The 21,031-nt window shown below is 42.5% G+C and overlaps 1 protein-coding gene across 1 annotated transcript in view; it reads left to right on the forward strand.

Annotated features, from left to right (window-relative positions):
- The window catches only part of LOC119903752 (thrombospondin-type laminin G domain and EAR repeat-containing protein-like), a 42,270-nt gene that overhangs the window by 17,021 nt on the left and 4,218 nt on the right, over window positions 1-21,031 (forward strand). The window contains exons 4-14 of the mRNA XM_038719982.1: window positions 434-501; window positions 597-758; window positions 845-1,077; window positions 1,792-1,882; window positions 1,966-2,119; window positions 8,585-8,716; window positions 9,256-9,373; window positions 9,462-9,576; window positions 12,756-12,936; window positions 16,387-16,445; window positions 17,954-18,130. Of these exons, the coding sequence (XP_038575910.1) occupies window positions 434-501; window positions 597-758; window positions 845-1,077; window positions 1,792-1,882; window positions 1,966-2,119; window positions 8,585-8,716; window positions 9,256-9,373; window positions 9,462-9,576; window positions 12,756-12,936; window positions 16,387-16,445; window positions 17,954-18,130 (1,490 nt within the window). The remainder of the gene's footprint in view (window positions 1-433; window positions 502-596; window positions 759-844; window positions 1,078-1,791; window positions 1,883-1,965; window positions 2,120-8,584; window positions 8,717-9,255; window positions 9,374-9,461; window positions 9,577-12,755; window positions 12,937-16,386; window positions 16,446-17,953; window positions 18,131-21,031) is intronic.

Consider the following 21,031-nt stretch of genomic DNA (forward strand, 5'->3'; position numbering starts at 1 on the left):
GCTGCCCGGAGGGTCCATCCGTCGCCGGGACCATTGATGAATCTGACGTAGAGCTCTCGGACAAACCTTAAAGAATTAAGCAGTGCTTGAAGTGGGCGGGTACGCCGTGTATTTTACTCTCCTATCAGGCTCTCTGGGCGCTACGTGACGCTCACCTGTTCTCGTTCTCACCTGCCTGCTAAACTCTGTCGGCGGAGAGAGACGACGGAGAAGAGAAGCTCGGTGCCTCTCAAGCAGCCGTGTGCTGAATGTAGCTCGTCAGTGTCACTTTTCGACCAATCACAGCCTGGATGGGGCGAGACGTTTAAAAGTGTTGACAGACAGCTGCTGATTTACTGCATCACTGGAATTAAGAGGTTTAGGAAAGGAAAGACGTTCTTGCATGAGGCCCAGTGCGCTGCTGTTCTCTGCATGTTGTTTGTTTCCTTCTCAGACCTGCTGCCTCTTGACCTGCTGGCCAGAGCCCTGCCACGCCCGCCAGGACAAGCCCTGCCCACACAGGTAGGACAGCGAACGATGGCGAGATGAGTGATGAGCGTATGAACAGATAAATTACTGATGGTGATTAACAAATGATCAATCAAATGACCGATCAGGTGCAGATGGTTCAGTCCAGAGGGTCCAGAGGTTTCCGATTGGCCAGCTCTGTGGCGACAGAGCTGAGTTTCCCCGCCTCCCAAGTCTTCACCAACTGTGACTACTTCCCTGCTGAGTTCTCATTGGTCGCCACCATCAAGATACCGAGACTAAGACAGAAGGTGAACCAGTAGCACTGAATAGAACCTGTACAGGTCTAGTCCGGTCTGGTGTGGTCTCACCTGTTCCTCCTCTTCTCTGTTTCTAGAGGAATGAGTACATCTTCTCTGTGCTGGAGGAGGGATCTGATTCGCTGTTGCTGGGCTTACGTGTCTCAGAGAACCGCCTCCACTTCCTGGTCACACCCCCCGGTGTTGGTGGGCGGAGCAGGCTGAGCTTTAAGGATGTTGGACTGGATGACAACCGCTGGCACACTGTGGTGCTGGCCGTCACCGGACCGTACGCCACGCTGACCATCGACTGTGGACTTCCTCTGGAGCTGTGAGTCACCGTCAGACCAGTTCAGGCTCGTTTAGTCCAGTTCAGGGATCAGTCGGTTTTATCCTGGTTTGGCCTGGTTCAGTTTACTTATACCTGGTTAATGCTGTTCAGCTTGATTCAGTCTGGGTCAGGTGGTTTCAGGGACGAGTCTTTATCTCAGTTCAGCCTGGCTCATTCTGGTTCATCACGGTTCAGTTCGGTTCAGCCCGGTCCAGTCTGGTTCAGACCGCTTTAAACTGGTTCAATCCCGTTCAGCCCGGTTTGCTTCGGTTCAGACTAGTTTAGTCTAGTTCACTTCATTTCCGTAGGGGTTCAGTAAAACCCAGCCTAGTCTGGTTTAGTCTGACTCAATCTGGTTGAGCCTGGTTTGGTTTGGTTCTGGACCAGTCTAGTTCAGCTAAGTTCAGCCCAGTTCAGCCTAGTCTGGTTCAGCCTTATTTAGTTTGGCTCGACAGGTTTGGCTCCTGGTTCAGTTCGGTTTAGTCTGGGTCAGTCCGGTCTGGACCGTTCTGTTATGCACAGTTAGGAAATCACAATACAAATACATTTTACACCATGTAGGACAGTCAGAACTGGTCTATGGTGGTTCAGGATCAGAGAGTCCAGCTCATCGACCAACTTTCCTCCACAGTGAAGTCCGTCTGAAGCCCAGGAACCTCCCACTGACGGAACAGGAGGTCAGACTGTCCCATTAACTGGTTTCCTGTCTCTCAGTAAACAGGTCCAGTCGTTCCCCGGCGCCCTGAGCACCAGAGGGTCCCGGTTCTTCATCGGCAGCAGGAGGAGGTTGAGGGGTCGCTTCTCTGTGAGTCTGTAATCAGGATCCGGACTCCAGACAGCTGAGGCCTTGATGTCTGCTGGTTCACACTGATCTGTTTCTGTGTTCAGGGTTTACTGCGTCAGCTGGTTCTGCTTCCTGGTTCAGACGCCACGCCCAGACTGTGTCCGACCTCTGACCCCAGCCTGGCCGCGCTGTCCGTCCCTCAGGTCCTAAAGTCCACGCCTCTCCAGCCCGACCAGCGCGGACCAGTTTACCCGTACGGTGAGGAGAGGAGGCGTTGTTAAAGAATTTATCCATCGTCCATCGTGAATAAACGTCCCTAAAACAGCAAGAAACCAGAACCTGTTTTCTTCAGCACCACAAGGATCCAGTGGCAGCTGTCTGCACATCCATGCTCCCTGCTAACAGGAGCAGCTAACAGCTAATTCAACGACTTTTAATGACAAATATATATATATATATATGACTTTTAATGACAGTTTGAATACATGTAAACAAATATTGGCTAAAATGGTGTCTGTGCTGTTGGAGTCGGGCCCACAGAGTCAGACTTTGACCCAAACCAGGATCTTTTCCTAAACCTAACCAAAATGCGACGCTTGACAACAACGTGCCGTTTCAAAATTGCAATGTTTGGCAACGTTAAGAAATGCTTTTACTTAGATAGTCTAACCAGACGTAGCATATTTATTGTTGCTAACAAGACCTCGGACCCCTACGCGTCCAAACACTAGGCAATCCGTTAAGTTTCAATCGCCTGAAAAATCAAAGACTACTGCTCAAGGAGAGAACGCAATTCCTTCCTTATAATAATATTAAATTGTTATTATTTTACGCACTGCTTGTCGCCGGCACACAGTAGCAAGCATATTATCATTTGTAGCGCTGTACTAATTGGAGGATGCATCAAAAAGCCAACAATACTAAACAAATAAGCTGCAGTCAATACAGTAAGCTACAATACAACTGAGTTCATTTTCGCGGGTCGCGGCCTCAACCTGTTCGGTCAAAACGATAGTGGCCAATGGTGGAGAAGTGCAGCCGTCCTGTCAGGCAGCGGAGTTCATGAACACACTTTCCTAGTGTTCATTTAAGTCTGTTTATCTTGTTTAATGCAAATAATAGTAGGTACTAATTACAATGAAAAATACAGTCTTTGTGATTCAAGATAATGGTTGTTGATGAATGAATTAGAGACCCCCACAGATGGGATCCTTATGGGAGCCGAGCTCCACTACCTCCCACGTAACTCGAACCCTGAATAAAGATAAAATATAGCTTTAGGAATGCTGTCCTGAACTGCCTTTGTCACCAGTAAATCAAAATATAAATGTATTAAGGTAACACAGAGCAGCTTCATCTCAGGCGGACATGCTGCACCATCACGTGTTCAGCTGTCCGCATACTTTTGGCCATGTGTTGTATCTTTGATAAAAACCAGTGGATCCAGTTCACATCAGGGCACCTTGACCCCTCTTAGCTTTCAGGGTTGGTGGTTTTGGTTGTGATGGTATCAGTGTTTCAGTAACCTGAGCTGCAAAATGATTGACAGGATGGAAGAGATGCTTCCTGTGTGTGTGTGTGTGACCTGCAGTTTGATTGACACTGCTTGATGTGTTCTTCTTTAAAAACAACAACACCGTACAGGTGTGTTCCTGTTTCCAGCCCGCCTGTACCGTCAGGACGTTTTACACTTCTGTCCTACAGTCATTTCTCTTCTCCAGATGTTTCAGACGGATATCACTTTGCGTGTCCAGTACGCCGCCACCGTCTTTCCTCTCATTTACAAGAGAGACTTCGGCAAAACTGCAGTTCATGTTCAAGACCTTTTATTTGTCCCAGAGGGGCGATTAGTTTTGCCGCAGTAGCAAAGAATTTGACATAGAGTACAAATGTTTCACACAAACAAACAAAAACCACATCATTAATTTACAATAATCACAACAAAACAATTATGCTAGCTGTGTGCGGCTAAGTGATGTAATGTAGCTACATGTTATGATAACAGTTAGCTGTTTAGCTTGTCCTTTTCTTTCTTCTTATTTCTTTCCTTTGCTGCTATTTTTACACCTACGTTCCTGTATATTTCTTTCTCTCTTGCCTTTCTATTTTTAATAAGCTGAAGAAATTGGTGACGAGCTTGTTAACTAAAAAGATGTCATATCTTGTAAGCGTAGCTCCCTAGTTAGCAAATGTTAGCTGTGGAATTTCTGGAGGGGATTCGGGAAGAGGTTACAATAGTTTTCAGTAGTTTTCCATCACCGTTTGTGGAAACACATTTGGGCAAATTCAAAAAATAATCCTTAAATTTGCAAACACATTTTTACGTTCGCTTGAGGTGGTTTTTGCTGAAATAGAGTTAAATGCCCTAGATGGGAGATGGAAACATTTTGACGAAAAAGTTCTGACGTAGCGAACGTGTAACTCACGACTTATGAGCTGTTTCTGCTCTCGCCGTCTTACCGGATATTCCCATATCGAGACATGGCTGGTAGCAGTTTGGCCTCTTGAAACACATTCCTGAGGACCTCTCTCCAATTTTCTAAGATCTGTGGTCATCAGGTTCATGCGACTTTGCGGTTTTGTTTCTGGTTTGAACCCAGACGTCTTGTTTATTACAGCCATGTGTAACGTCAACTACTGACGTGACTACGCTCGCCGTAGCCTGGTTTATTCACTCCAAACCAGCTGATGGAAATGCACCTAATTTGCATTGACTTTTCTTTTTTTTTTGTTGCGACATTTCAAAAGTCCGCTTAAAATTCACATGACAATCGGATGGAGATGTGGCTAGTGGCTGAACACAATATGAAATTATAAGTCCTCTAAAATTTCTGTTACCTTGCCGGCTACTGTTAGCATAACTTGCCCCCACTGTTGCTAACACCATGGCTATCATGACTCAGTAGCCCCACCAGCGTCCCATAGAGTTTTACCTGATTATTGGGGCTCAAAATAACTCTGTTAGCTGTGGATTTTTGTACTGGATGCAGAGAGATGAACTGTGGAAGCCCATTTCTGCCACTGTGATGAAAAAAAAGATACCCTAATTCATTATAATGAGAAACCTTATCAAAATATTGACTTAGTAGCTCAAGATAATGAGTTACTACCTCAAAATAATGAGTTAGTACCTCAAAATAATGAGTTAGTATCTGAAAATGAGTTAGTATCTCAAAATAATTAGTATCTCAAAATAATTAGTATCTCAAAATAATGAGTTTGTATCTCAAAATAATTAGTATCTAAAAATAATGAGTTTGTATCTCAAAATAATTAGTATCTCAAAATAATGAGTTAGTATTTCAAAATAATTAGTATCTCAAAATAATTTGTTAGTATCTCAAAATAATGAGTTAGTATTTCAAAATAATTAGTATCTGAAAATAATGAGTTAGTATCTCAAAATAATGAGTTTGTATCTCAAAATAATGAGTTTGTATCTCAAAATAATGAGTTTGTATCTCAAAATAATGAGTTAGTATTTCAAAATAATTAGTATCTCAAAATAATTAGTTAGTATCTCAAAATAATGAATTAGTATCTCAAAATAATGAGTTTGTATCTAAAAATAATGAGTTTGTATCTCAAAATAATTAGTATCTCAAAATATTTAGTTAGTATCTCAAAATAATCAGTTACTACCTCAAAATAATGAGTTAGTATCTCAAAATAATGAGTTACTTCCTCAAAATAATCAGTTACTACCTCAAAATAATGAGTTAGTATCTCAAAATAATGAATTAGTATCTCAAAATGATGCGTTAGTATCTCAAAATGACGAGTTACTACCTCAAAATAATGAGTTAGTATCTCAAAATAATGAGTTACTACCTCAAAATAATGAGTTAGTATCTCAAAATAATGAGTTACTACCTCAAAATAATGAGTTAGTATCTATATATTTTTATCATTATTTTGAGATTGGTCAGTGAGTCTTTTAGAAGGTTTCTCATTAAAGTGGCAGAAATGGGCTTCCTTATGAAACTTAGATCCGTCTGAAACATCTGACTGTAAAGAGGACAGAGAACAAACAAAAGGATTTCCTTAAAGCTGAGTGTTTGTTGAGGTGAACTATGTGAGCAGCCTGAGGCGGCAGAGTTAATAAAGTTCAGCAGACTGAACTCTCTCTCTGATGGATATCTGACTCTTTATGACTCAGAGTTTGTATAAACCTGAATCAGGTGAACAGTCTGTGGTGTGTTTGATTTACATACCTGCTGTCCTCAGGTGAGCGCACTGCATACACAACAGTCAGCTTGACTTAACTTCAGACTTGCTGTGATCTGGTTGTTTCGACTGAGTGTTTCTGGGAAAATGTATGTTGGTAATGGGACGTGATAAATATTTACTCTGGATCAGTGGTTCCCAACCGTTAGCCCAGTAGGGGAGAGTGGGGCAGTTTGAGCCTGTGTGGAAGTTGAGCCACCCCTTGTTTCTGGGTAACCAGTTACTGTATGAGGCTATACTGTTAGCATGATGTTAGCTCTAACCTGCTGTATGACACCAGTTTCAGCTGCAATGTTTAACCATCCAAATCCAATGAAATGTAGTGATCATGTGACCCAAGAGACCATATTTTGAAACTTGTTTATTTTAGATCCAAAGTGATTGTTCCCAGGGATGCTACACATCCTGAAATAAATTTACGTATTTTAGTTGAGAGACATTACGGTCATGTCCTCACTTTAAAGACGCCTCAAGCAAAACTGGCTCAATTTACTCACAGTTAACAGCCTGAGTATCATGTTATTAAGTTTTCTACAGTATCAAAGTGACAGCTTTCTGTACATTCATGGGTACGCTGCTAACAGGAGCTGCTAACTGCTAATTCAGCTGCTGTTAATGTTTGACTAAATGTAAACAAATACTGTGTAAAACGTTGGATCTTACAGTGTAACTGCCTTATATAGCGCTAACAATGATGACAGTTTGTGTATCTTTGGGTAAATATCTTCGGTGTTGAAGTACAGTTTTTGTATCTTTGGGTAAATATCTTTGGTGTTGAAGTACACTTTGTGTATCTTTGGGTAAATATCTTTGGTGTTGAAGTACAGTTTGTGTATCTTTGGGTAAATATCTTTGGTGTTGAAGTACAGTTTGTGTATTTTTGGGTAAATACCTTTGATGTTGAATTACAGTTTGTGTATCTTTTGGTAAATATCTTCGTATTGAAGTACAGTTTGTGTATCTTTGGGTAAATATTGCTGGTGTTGAAGGACATTTTGTGTATCTTTGGGTAAATATTGCTGGTGTTGAAGGACATTTTGTGTATCTTTTGGTAAATATCTTCGTATTGAAGTACAGTTTGTGTATCTTTGGGTAAATATCTTCGTTATTGAAGGACAGTTTGTATCTTTGGGTAAATATCTCTGGTGTTGAAGTACAGTTTGTGTATCTTTGGGTAAATATCTTCGTTATTGAAGGACAGTTTGTATCTTTGGGTAAATATCTCTGGTGTTGAAGTACAGTTTGTATCTTTGGGTAAATATCTTCGTTACTTAAGTACAGTTTGTATCTTTGGGTAAATATCTTCGTTACTTAAGTACAGTTTGTATCTTTGGGTAAATATCTTCGTTACTTAAGTACAGTTTGTATCTTTGGGTAAATATCTCTGGTGTTGAAGTACAGTTTGTATCTTTGGGTAAATATCTTCATGTTGAAGTACAGTTTGTGTATCTTTGGGTAAATATCTTCGTTATTGAAGGACAGTTTGTATCTTTGGGTAAATATCTCTGGTGTTGAAGTACAGTTTGTGTATCTTTGGGTAAATATCTCTGGTGTTGAAGTACAGTTTGTGTATCTTTGGGTAAATATCTCTGGTGTTGAAGTACAGTTTGTATCTTTGGGTAAATATCTCTGGTGTTGAAGTACAGTTTGTATCTTTGGGTAAATATCTCTGGTATTGAAGGACAGTTTGTGTATCTTTGGGTAAATATCTTCATATTGAAGTACAGTTTGTGTATCTTTGGGTAAATATCTCTGGTGTTGAAGGACAGTTTGTGGATCTTTGGGTAAATATCTTCATATTGAAGTACAGTTTATGTATCTTTGGGTAAATCAGTGGTTGTTCTGTCTTCAGGCAGGTCGAACCTCATCAGCAGCCTCTCTGTCTGTTATCACGCTCTCTCGTCTCCCTTCAGGTGATGTAGACTGATGTGTAATGATGTACGAGTCATGTCTCTTTCTGTCTGCCCATAATGAGGAAATGTGGTTGAAAGACTGACGAAAACCTTCATTACCTTCACTTCATTAACTCTGAGCTGTCAGCTCACCTGCGTCTGTCAGCCACACAGGTACAGTTACTGTTAGGAAAGGTTTCCAGCTCCATCACTGTGGGATTGTTCCAACAGAAAAGGGACTTTCCACCACAGTTAATGACGTCTCGCTCCACCTCCTGTCTGCAGCCGAGTACTGTAAACTGGACTGAAGTACTTTACTTGATTATCTACTTTATGCTACATGCAACTTTCTACTGCACCAAATCCCAGAGAGAATAGTGCACATTTTAACTTGACTACATTTATCTGACAGCTTCAGTCACATCCATCCATCCATCTATCATCAATCAAAACCAAACAGCCTTCTCGTGATGTTTGTTTTTGTAATCAGCTGTAATCCCTGCTGCCATCAGCACCACGCTGACAGCTGTTTTATTTCAAGTTCAGGTTGAACTGTCGTCCCTTTTTCAAACCCAGGACTGTTGCTTTTGTTGTTGTGTTTCAGAGGCGGAGGCCAGAGTGACTCTGGGAAAGCCTCCTCCATGTTCGGGACCAGAAGAGGGCCAGCTGTGGTTCAACGCTCAGAGGAAAGGCCTGTTCATCTGTGACGGACTCAGCTGGAAGACGCTGCTGCAGAGTGAGTCTGACAGAAGTCCTCTGATACTGACAGGAAAACACCGACTCTGAGATAGATCTGCTGACTGTCAGTGTTTCATCCACTGCACAGAACAACCTTTTTAAATCCTCTCACTTAAGGAGCCAGGAAGTGATTGGACAAGTCAACATAAACATTTGGGAAGTCTTCGATCCACAGACATCAGACACATGGTTTCTGTCCTGGAGATGATCTACCAGGTCTGAACCTGGTTCACACTTGTTTTCCCGGGCTTTCTAGGACACAGATATACTGCCACTGTGGAGAGAAAACACTCAAAGAAAGTTGTAATGTCATGAAAATACAAAAGAAAAAGTAATTTTGAAAATTAACTGTCAACTTTAAAGGAAACCATCTGTTTGTGATTCTTTTCGCTGACTTTATTTGTTGTGACCAAAACACCAAATACAATTCCTCGTATTTATAAACCTACTTGTTGATAAATAATTGTGCTGAAGCTTTAACACAAGATAAAATACTGAATAATACTACACGTGTCTCTTCTACGCTCTCCCCTGCAGACAAGGAGCGTTTGGATTACGTGGAGGACTACCAGGACCTGTACACCAGCTCAGAGACCTTCGATGTGGAGGTCTTCTCCATCCCGTCTGAAGGCCTGTTCTTGGCTGCAGCCAACAGGTCCTCCAACACCTCTGACTACTACATTGTTCTCCTACATAAAGTCTCCTCTTTGTGTCCAGGGTAACGCTCGTGTCTCGTCCTGCAGGGACTCTCGACCCGGTTCGGGTATCTACAAATGGAGAGACGGGTCGTTCCAGCTCTACCAGAACATCAGCACTCAGGAGGCTCGGGCCTGGAGACACTTCACCATCGACGGCAAGGTGGGAGCTGCTGCAGCTTCATCAGCATCAAACAGAATAACCAATCAAAACTCGATCAGTGTCAGGGTCGAAATGCAGCCACTTCAGGCAGAGCAGAAACAACTGGTGGGGTTTAATGAAACAAGTGATAACGTACAGCAGCAGAGTCAGGTGAGCAGTCCAAGGAACAGAAGGTCCAGGACAGGTGTGAACACATATCCAGAGTGCAAGAAGAAATCTATAAGTAAACCAGATACGACGGCATAACCCGGCACGGAAAGGACAAACTCAAGGAAACAAACGACAACTAAACAAGGAGTAGACGCAGACTAATATACATAGCTGAGAGGGTGGGTAACTGAACACAGGCATGAAGCCAAGCAAAGCACCAGAGACAGACAATTTCAAAGTAGTTCACAGGAAGTATAAAACATGTTGCATGTGTCCATTAAAAGTGAAAAAAACACTAAAATGTTAGGGACATTACTTTATTCTTTCATTTTGGTTTTCAGGGTAACTCTGACTACGTAAAGATTTGAAATTAAGCATTTTTGGGGAGAAGTTGACCCCTTGAGACACAACACAGAGACTCCTCATTTGCATAATGAGGCAGAAATGCATACAGAAATGTAAACAGGACAGGCAGAAATAAATACCATTGGGGAAATAAATAGGGTAGAAAATGAAAAGGAAGAATAAAACAGACAAAAATATTAAAATACATACATTTAAAAAAGAAGTAATTAATAAAAAAAAGTTGAAGATTATAACAGACAATAAATAAATAAGATAATTATTATAAAGGTAAATAAATAAAGAAGCTATTTAAAATACATTTATGTCTCATTGTATAAGTTAATTACTGCCTAAATTAATTAATTTACTTTATTTTTTGTGCATTTAATCGGATGCTTATTTTTTTATTGAGCATTTATTTATTTCTGTATTTATTTCCCTTTATGTCATGATCGGTCCTCCATACCGTAGCAGTTGCCAGAGGTCGAGCGTGTCCCTTATGTGACGCTGGAGAACACCTGCTAATTACACGTGTACCAGTACGTGAAGTTTGGACCACACTGTGAAAATTTCATGCAAATGAAATCATGATTATAACACAGGGCTTTTTTCCTGTTTCATGGCCAATTATCGATTTTTGACGCCACGCAACGGACACGCCCTTTGACGAAAACTCACAATTAGCGCAACGTTTCATCGTCAATGCGTTTAGACTGTACAGCGAAAATTTTAAGTTGATCGTATTCATTCTCTAGGTGGAAGTTGTTAAAGTACAGAGCCTGTAAAATGCCAAAAATTACCTTTAAATTCAAAATGGCCGACTTCCTATTGGGTTTAGGGCATCACTCCCAGAGGCTTTTTTGCTGTACATTTTGGTGAAACGTGGCCCGGGGGCTTATCTTTAGGGGGCGCTAGCGAGCCGTTTTGTCACTCCCATGCACAAAAACCATTTGACACGATAAATTTCAACCCTGTTAATATTTTGTGCAAAGTTTGTTGAGTTTTTGAGCATGTTTAGGCCGCTAAAAGTTGCAATTAATTAGGGAAAATAATAAAGAATTCCTTGCATTTCAAAAGGGTCCTTGCATGTTTCATTCTCGGGCCCTAAATATTGATAACCAATTAATCAGCTGAGCTCCAACAACCATTACATTTGAGCCGCAGAGGTAAGCATCCAAAAACATTAATCGTGTTTAACATAACAAATATCTGCTGCATCATAAAGACTCTTGATCCAAACAAAGATGGCAGCAGGAATATGTACTTCAGTTATCAGCTCTAACAATAAGAATAAATATTGATTCCTCGGTCCAATACTTTGTTTCAACTCAAAATAACCCGTTAATATTTTGCTATGTCATCTTCTCAATGTAATACAAACACAGAAGCTGATGGAAGGCGTTACGGTCGTGTTTGACGTCTGCTTGACCTCCTACCACGTGACCCTACCTGTGGTTGACTCGTAGCTCTGAAGTTGAAAGGAGGAATAGAGACAGAGAGAGGAGATTCTTTAAAAGGTCACAGACAAACCAGAAGAAGCTGTTTGAACTCCTGTGCTCACATTGTGTTGGTTGTGTTTGTACAGTCAGCTGGTTCATGTGTACCAACACACACACACAGGTGTTAACATAAAGCCCTGCAGGTGTTCAGAGTTACAGGGAAGTCCTGCTGCAGCAGAGCGTTGAAAAGGAAAGAGGAAGAAAAACCTTGCATCTGCAGACCCGCCAAGGTCCTCTGCAACAAACTGGGGAGAGCATCTCTTTATGGAGCTGGTTCATGTTGGAACGGGAAAGAGAAAAACACTGAAAATATGATTTCACTTCACTGGAACTGTGAGGCCAAACCAGGAAGAACAGAAGCAAACTAAAGTGTAAGGTTAAATCAAGCAGGAACCTCCAGGTCTCACGACTGAAGTCAGTGCTGAAGCACCTTAAACCTGCGTTCTCTCCAGCAGCCAGCAGGGGGCGACTCCAGCGGCTGCAGAAAGACGTGTGATTGTATAGAAGTCTCTGAGAAAATGTTTCTACTTGTCAGCTGATTTATTCCCTCAGTAAACACTTTCCTGATGAGTTTATGGTCTCAGTCGCTAGTTTCAAGTCTTCTTCAACACAGCGTGATGTTCATTTAGTAAATTATGGTCCCATTTAGAGGAACAGAGACCAGGAAGCAGGGGAGGCTTTAGGGCGGGGCTACAAGCTGACAAGTCGCTACCATGGCGACCTGCCAATCAGGATAGAGGCGACTCGTATCCGCTGCTCTGCGTAAATTTAACCAGCGCCGCTGAAAACGCTCATCAGGAGTCGGCTGCTCATTTTTCAGGAAGTATGTTTAGTTTTAAGCCTGTTTGTCGCTAGCTAAAATTAGCATCCCAGCTAATATCACAAAAAAGTTAAAGTGAATTACAGATGCACCTTGCTAACCAAGCTAGCTAGCTCCACCCTCGCGTCCAAATATGGTCACTTCTGGTTCCAAAAAACCGAGATGGTGACGAACAAAACACCAAACTGGAGGTTTCAAAACCACAAACCAATGCGTGATGCTACGGCGTCCACTCCTTTTATAGCGTCTGTGGTTAAACGTGTCCTCGTACTTTTGGCTCTTTAGACGGTAAACTGTGCGTTGGGGTGGGTTTTATTGTTTCTGTGGCTTGGCGCTGATGAATAATTGTGTTTTTTCTGCACCAGATTTTCATGGTGGTGGCGAACTCCAGGGAGGTGGAGCCTGAGCTGTCAGTCATCTACAGGTGGAACCAGCGGCGGCAGCGTTTCCTCCGTCACCAAACTCTGGAGACTCACTCCGCTCTGGACTGGGAGGCCTTTCAAATCCACAACCACAGCTTCCTGGTGGTAGCCAATCACAGACGAGGTACAATCACACACTGACAGAAACCTGATCTCCAGTAATCATTTAAATAGTACTCGCCTCTGTAACGTGTGATTTTCAAACACTGTTTTGTCTCATATCAAACACGGATGTGGTGCACTAACTAGACATGATAAACGCACGATTCTTCTACTTCTTCTTCATGGAAAATTGTAACCGGGCGGATCTTTATCGGCAACATTTGACCACGATTGTCCCCCCGCAGAAATATCTGCCGGTTTGTTTGATCACAGTTTAGTTTTATTAATAACAAATGTATTAATAACAGATTAAAATGGACGAGAATAGGTTTGATTGACTTCTGAGTAACTGACAGAAACGGCGTGCAGAGTCCCACCAAGGCTCCGTCCTCCCACCTGCTCAGGTAATCTCTTCCCTGCAAGGACGCATGGATAACATGCAAACTCCACACAGAAAGGCCGGGGCAACCGGGGTTTGAACCCACGATCTTCTTGCTGTGAGACCACTGTGCCTCCCAAAATACATCTTTATTGGCATTATTTTATTCTCAGGGTGACAAAAGCAAATATATATTCATGGGGTCCAAAAACCGGGAGTCCACTATACTTGCGGGGACCAAAATGCTGGACCCCTCAAGTTTAAAGGGCTGGTTTTAGGCTTCAGGTTAGATTAAGAGTAGGGCTCTGGGAATGTCAGCGCCATGAAGACTGTGTGTGTGTTGCTGTAAAGATGAAACACTCATTGATCTGAGCTGAAAAGAAGGAGAGGTTGTTTATTATCTGACCATCTGAAAGAACAGCAGCTGATGCAGGTGCACTGTGGTTGGATTGCACACTCTTAAAGGAACAGTCCAACATGTTGGACTTCTTCTCCGTCTCCTCCAGCGTTAATCTATCACAGAGACTGTAAATGAGTCAGAGTCATCATATATTTTTACATTATGGTCTCACGCTGATGGCATCACCGGGCCTTCTGCACTCACCGGTTCGCAGACGAGTGTGAAGCGGCCGGGATGTGGATTATCACCACTAAATCTGAGAACCCCATGGGACCAGAAGAACTAGATCGTGGGTACAAGCAGCTGAAATTACACAATGCCTCTCATTTAGCTATCAGCTTTTAAATTAAACCTGAGGTTGTTTTAGGCATGTGCTAATTAACAGTCACGACAATAAAATAAATACATCTTTTGATGAACGTTTCTGCTGCTGTTTAGTGACGGAGCAGCTGTCACGCCGGTACTGCAACATACTGCTCTTCTTTAGAAAGTATGAAATTGTCCGGTGTCGTCTAATCTTGCACACTCGGGAGCAACACGTTCTCCAGCTGGGAACGCCGCCATGAGCGATGCATCATTTATGATTATAAAGTCAGGGCACGTCTGGAAAGTGAACGCCATCGTAATTATGTGCTACTCTCAGCACCATTACTGTAACAATCAATCAACTGACCAACTGTATAGAAAACGTGAAGCTAGCTCGCTAACTAGCTTACCGAGACGAGTCTTCACCGTCCACAGAGCAACAACATCACGCGCCTCCTCTTCAGATGCTCCGATGTTTCCAGGAAAGCTCAGCTTTGCAGACGCTGCAGTTAACAGCCTTTTTGGCTGAGTGAAGAGTGAAATGCTGCCACACTCTGGAGGCTTTTGGTAGTGAAGGTGTTACTGCAGCGCTGATCTGTTGTTTTAATAACTTTACTGTTCACATCACTTTACTCCGTTAAGCTGACGGTGTCGCTACGGCCTGATGACATCATGAACGAATCATTGGCAACAAATTTAATAATCGATTTTCATTGACTATGTGGATTAGTTGTTGCATCCCTACTCAAAAGGGTGGCTGGCGTCTCCCTAAGAGATGATGGTGAGAACCCGAGTCGTCCCTGAGGAACTCAGAGTAGACCTGCAGCTCCTTTGGGGTAGGGTGTCCCGATTCTTGCTGCGATAGAGAGGCAGGGCGTAATATGGTGATTTTCTTCAAAACAATAATAAAAAAATCGCTAGTTCAGCCGCTAGCATGTTGTCTCGTTAGCTAGCATTGCTAGTAACGTTAGTTACCAGGTAATGAAGCTGTGTTTTTAGTTTTCATTGGTAACTTGTTCTCTTGATTTGTGATATAACGTTTCCATACGAGAGAGATTAACCCAGCGGAGGACGGCATATTGGAGTTGTTGTCAATTGACCCTTCGCTAAACCACGCCCTGAATACTCAGCTGGCCAATCACAGCGCAGTATAGGACTCGCTCTGACTGAGGTCCGACACTTTCATGGCTGCGCTCCATTGACTCTAATGCAAAAAGAGTCGTTTTCTAGATTTCTTCTGCCGTATTTTTCTAAGATCTGTTCAAACGCTGTTCCTGAGACATCTTGTAATAGTTACAGCAGCTACCCAGAGAGGCTGAAAGGAGAAATACGATTTATTCACTTTCCAAAACCTAAAATAAATCCAGGAAAATGTCGGCTGTAGATTGTTCCTAATGTAATGTTAGTTAGATAACGCTGGCTAACATCCTACTGAATGTAACGTAATAAAGTCCTGCTGTTCTGCTTTTTAATGATTGTAATAATGAGACCTACCAGCTGTTCAGGAACACTGTTGATCCTTAATATCGTTATCCTCTTTCTCAATAGTCAGTAATAATATGGTGTTTCACTTTTACTCTGTGATCAGTAACGTTAGGCTTTAGCTTCTGTCTTTATTTTTTTCATGTCAGTTTGAGCCTGAATAAAACCTTCAAATGCACGATGCAACTACAAAACTGTGATCGCTTTTTCCAAAAATTAGACAATATTTCTCCGGGGAGTGCAGGAATAGACAGTGGCAGCGCCGTGCTGAACGTCCAACAGGTCCGACAGTTTGTCGGACTTAGCAAAAGTAACTTAGGTTTTCTTGTCCGACATTTCCGAATTGCATTCCGGAATGCATTATGGGATACCTGGCTATCCGAAGTCCACACAAGTCACCACCAGTGCAACTCGCTAAAATGGGCGGAGCGTGAACACATCCAGGTGTTTGACTGTACTTGTCTAGATACGGACTTTTGAATTGGAACAGTACTTTGGCTGCGATTGATGACATTTCACGAAAACACAAGTACAGACGTTAACGTCAGAGCCATCGTCGACTACTGATGACGTATCGGGTCCCTGAAGGGTTGTTCCATTTCGTAGGGAAATGTTTCAACCTGTAACTCTGTTTTAAGGGCCAAGGGGAACACTCGAAAACAAGTGGTAGGGACTAGTTGCTGGGGAAATGAGACAATTACAGTCACAACACTGTTAGTCAGCTCAACAATGTGGAGTCACTGACGACTAGGACAACTTCCATTTAGCCCAAAAATACACTTCAGTCCAACTCTGCACTACAGACATGATCCGAGTCTGGAAAGACGTGGATGGAGCTCCAGTTGGTCCTAACGATGTGTTTTATTACAGTTTAAAATGGTTAAAGTGTCTCTTTGTGTCCTCAGCCAGAGACTCCAACCACAACATCCACAGTGTGATCTACAGGTGGAACCCAAACACCAAGGTAACGCTGTCCTCTCAGACATGTGGTCCGAGTATGAATCTGTTACCCAGAGGACATGTCCAACTCACTGTCTCATCCTCTCTTGGCCTAACCCATTCTGTCCTCATCTTGTTGTTCCCCATCCTTTCATGTCCTCATTTTACTTGACCTTTTCTATCCCTGACCCTTCCCGTCCTCTCCAGTCTCTTTCTGTCCTTTATAATAATAATAATCTTTATTTTTAGAGCACTTTTCAAAAACAAGTTACAAAGTGCTTTAACAAGTGTAAAGACAATAATACCCAAGAGACAATAATACAAAAACAATACAAGATAAAAGCAAGAAAACATTGAAAAGACTAAATACACCTTTAAGATAAATTTAAAATTAGTAAAATACAATAAAATAAAAGGGATAAAATAAAGTCAAATAAGATCAGGAAAGGCTCTCCTATAAAAGTATGTTTTAAGAAGGGACAGAAATATAACAAGGCGAGAGGCCATGAAGAGCTTTAAAAGTGATCAATAGAATTTTAAAGTCAATTCTAAAACATACTGGGAGCCAGTGTAATGAAGCTAAAATAGGAGTAATGTGGTCATATTTCTTTGTTCTGGTTAAAAGCCTGGCAGCTGAGTTCTGGACAGTCTGGAGTCGATCAATAGATTTTTGGGTTAAACAGGTGAAAAGGCTGTTGCAATAATCCAGGCGTGATGAGATGAAGGCGTGTAAAATGGTCTCGGTGTCCTTAAAAGTTAACATTGATCTAATTTTAGCTATATTTCTAAGTTGATAAAAACATGATTGAACAAGCTTTGTGGTGTGCTGCTCGAAATTTAAATTACTATCAAACCAAACACCAAGGTTCTCTGCCACAGGCTTAATGTGATTTACTAGGGAACCAGCAGATGGCAGTATTTGATTTGCCATCTGCTGAGACCCGATGACCAGGATTTCTGTTTTGTCTGAGTTCAGCTGGAGGAAATTATTTGACATCCGTTTTTTAACTTCACAAAGGCAGTTGTTAAGTGAACTCAGCATTCCAGGGTCTGTGGATCTGACGGGCAAGTATATTTGTGTGTCATCAGCATAAATATGAAAAGAAATTCCATGTTTATGGATAATATGTCCAGGGGGAAGCAGATACAAGGAAAACAAAATGGGTCCTAAGACCGACCCCTGAGGCACACCATATTTAACTGGACAGAATGAGGAGACATAGTTGTTTACAGACACGCAAAACTTCCTATTTGACAGGTAGGATGAAAACCATTCTAGGGCAGTACCAGAGATCCCCACCCAGTGCCTCAGTCTGTCTGACATGATGTTGTGATTAATGTCCTGTTGTCCTTCTTTCCTTTCCTTGCCCATTCTGTACTATTTTGTGGAGTTGTATCCTCACCTTCCCGTCCTCTCCTGTCCTCTCCCATCACATTCCCTAATCCACATCCTGTCTCATCCTATTCTGTCTCTTTCCTTCCCAGTTCCCCTCTCCCATCTTATCCTCTCTGTCGTCTCTCTCGTCCCTTCAGCTATTTGAGGTGAACCAGACTCTGTCCACGTCCGGAGCGTATGACTGGGAGTTCTTCTCCGTCGGGCCGTACCACTTCCTGGTGGTCGCCAACACCTTCGACGGACAGACCACCGCCATCAGCTCCACCGTCTACGTCTGGCTGGACGGCTGCTTCCGGGTCTTTCAAAACATCCCGGTCAGTGTCTGTTGGCTTTATGTGATGATAAAGTGTTTACTGAGGCAGGGTCCGGGTTCAGGATCTGGCTCCAGGATCGACCCCCTTCAGTGGCTGTTTCTGATACCTGGAGATGAACAGGCTGCACCAAAGTTTCAGATCTAATACAGATCTCCTCATGAGATGTGGTTTATCGTATTTATGACATATGACTCTGTTTCTTTACATATGAGTCTATATCTGCACAGGTGAGTCTATATCTGTACAGGTGAGTCTCTACCTGCACAGGTGAGTCTATATCTGTACAGGTGAGTCTCTACCTGCACAGGTGAGTCTCTACCTGCACAGGTGAGTCTATATCTGTACAGGTGAGTCTCTATCTGTACAGGTGAGTCTCTACCTGTACAGGTGAGTCTATATCTGTACAGGTGAGTCTCTACCTGTACAGGTGAGTCTCTATCTGTACAGGTGAGTCTCTACCTGCACAGGTGAGTCTCTATCTGTACAGGTGAGTCTCTACCTGCACAGGTGAGTCTCTACCTGCACAGGTGAGTCTATATCTGTACAGGTGAGTCTCTACCTGCACAGGTGAGTCTCTACCTGTACAGGTGAGTCTCTACCTGCACAGGTGAGTCTATATCTGTACAGGTGAGTCTATATCTGTACAGGTGAGTCTCTACCTGTACAGGCGAGCCCCATCAGACGCTCCCAGCTGGATGACAGCAGACAGACATGATGAAGAGGATTATGACAGTAATCACAGTGGATCGGACACGACGTGACGACAGCTAACCACAAGTCAGCCAGATGAAAGTAACCTGCTGCCTCACAGCTGCAGGGAAACGCAGCTGTTACCTGAGTGAAGCTGCTCGTTCCTTCAGCTACACATTCAGTTAGAGTTAACAGCTGATCTCACAGGATGTAAACAAACCTCCAGCTGTGTTAAGTTATCAAACCCGTCTCAGATCGTTACAGGCCTGAAGAGTTGGGATAAAAACTTGATAACATGAGTCCTGTCCATGTTTTTTGGGCTACTTTGCTTCCTCGACATGTTTTATTTCAGACTAGAGGGAAGAAAACATCTAAAATCAACATTTAGTAGTTTATTTCCCTGCAGTTTGTCTCTGAGCGTCTGTAGATTTCTCCTAAAAGGTGGCTTTCTAACGCTACATGTCCTCCTGCTGTCATCGCCGGTACCGTTGGGAAGCTCTCTCTCAGAGCCGGATTTAAGCTAAGCGTCGATTTCTGACAGCGTGATTTGGACATGCAGTTACTCAGTTATCAGTTTAATGTGTTTTAGATGTTCTCTATTGTTGTTGTTTTAACGCCTTTGTCTGAGATTAAAAAAATCACTCGACTTTTGAACTAACGTTACTGTTTTGCACGTGTGTTTCAGTGCTTTTACAAAACACAAAACGTTGATTAACGCCACTCTGTCCTGCAGAGTGGGCGCTTCACTGGCGGTAACGTTACCTGCTGGAGTTTCTTTCTACAGGCTAAGTTTCACGTTTCTTAGCAGATGCTTCAATACAAAATTGTTTGCGGTTGAAAGCTTTCTGCTGGTCTCAGCGTTTACGGAGGGCCGTGTTCTCTGCACCTGTGTGACACACCAAGTTCGGTCTGATGACTTCCAGCTGTGGAAAGAACGCCTCTCTCCCTCGTTCTTCCTTTAGCTTCTTGGCTAGCAGCTGACTTGTTACGTCCGGTGTCGCTGACCTGCAGCACGGTCGCGCATGTTATATTAATATTCAAAATGAAACACAAACAAACAGATCCATCTCTGAAATGGCAGTTTATTATTAAGTCAACAAGAATTTACAAACGATGCGTAATCTACGTTGATTCCAGCGGTAAACTTCAGTCTTGTGAGCGGCTACCGAAGCGCTTTGGCCCCCTGGCTGCACATCCAGCAGTGTTTGTATGCAAGAAACCCGTCAGAATTTAACAATAGATATGTTTAAAGGCTGTTTCTCCTCTCAGCCTGAAATCTCCACTTCCTGACTATATTCTGAATATGCTGAATTATAGAACATGTTATTCCCAAAAACATGGAGAAAATAGATTTTATTTATGCCTTTTAATGACACTATTTTCTGATTTATGGAGTAATAAAAAGAGATATCCAAAATCCCCCCCTGTAAAAACATTTAAGTCTAACGTGTGAGCAAAATAAAACAATAATTGTGAACCTGACTTAAACCAGAGTTCAGATTTCAGTTCAAATGATGTAAATTAAAGATGTAAATTAGCACATGTTTCATTGGATGCTGCCTCATTTGCATATTTAAACATAGAATTTCAGAAAACCTGTAATACAAACATTTTTGTCTTAATGTGAGTAGTCAGCTAGTCAGCTAGGAAAGTTTCATGGTGATATCTGTTAGTAAGGTTTTTACCCTGCAGCGTCTAAACCTGAACCAGTCTGGACCAGGTCTCGACTCGTCTTGAAAGGGTTTGAGGACTTGGACTTTTCTTGGACTCCAGACCCACTTTAGCAGAAAAATAACATCATATCGTTTCCCGAACTTTTAAGCGGAGCTCTCAGGTGATCACAGTAATCTTCCTGTGCAGCTGTAACGCTCTGATGAAGTGAAGTCACTGAACATCGCTCGCTGCTGAAACACACCTGACGGCAGGACGTCCCGCAGGTCAGTGATGAAACAGTCATGTGATGACAGACGTTCACATGAAGGCAGTAAAATCACTTTCACGTTTCTTCTGCTCAGTTAGTTCATGATGATTAAAAAGCAAACTCCCGTTAAAGCACAGGAAAGCAGAGGAGTGTAATTAATGTGTGTGTGAGGGGGTTTCCAGCAGCAGACTGTTTGGACTCGTCCGTCCGTCACGACGGATCATCCCTCTGAAGGCTTTTATTGGATTTTAAAAACCACAAAAACACCTTTAATTTATCTTCTGACAGAA

Source organism: Micropterus salmoides, unplaced genomic scaffold (assembly GCF_014851395.1).
Source record: "Micropterus salmoides isolate LMB-PRFRI ecotype aquatic unplaced genomic scaffold, ASM1485139v1 Ms_hic_scaffold_15, whole genome shotgun sequence".
NCBI lineage: Eukaryota > Metazoa > Chordata > Actinopteri > Centrarchiformes > Centrarchidae > Micropterus > Micropterus salmoides.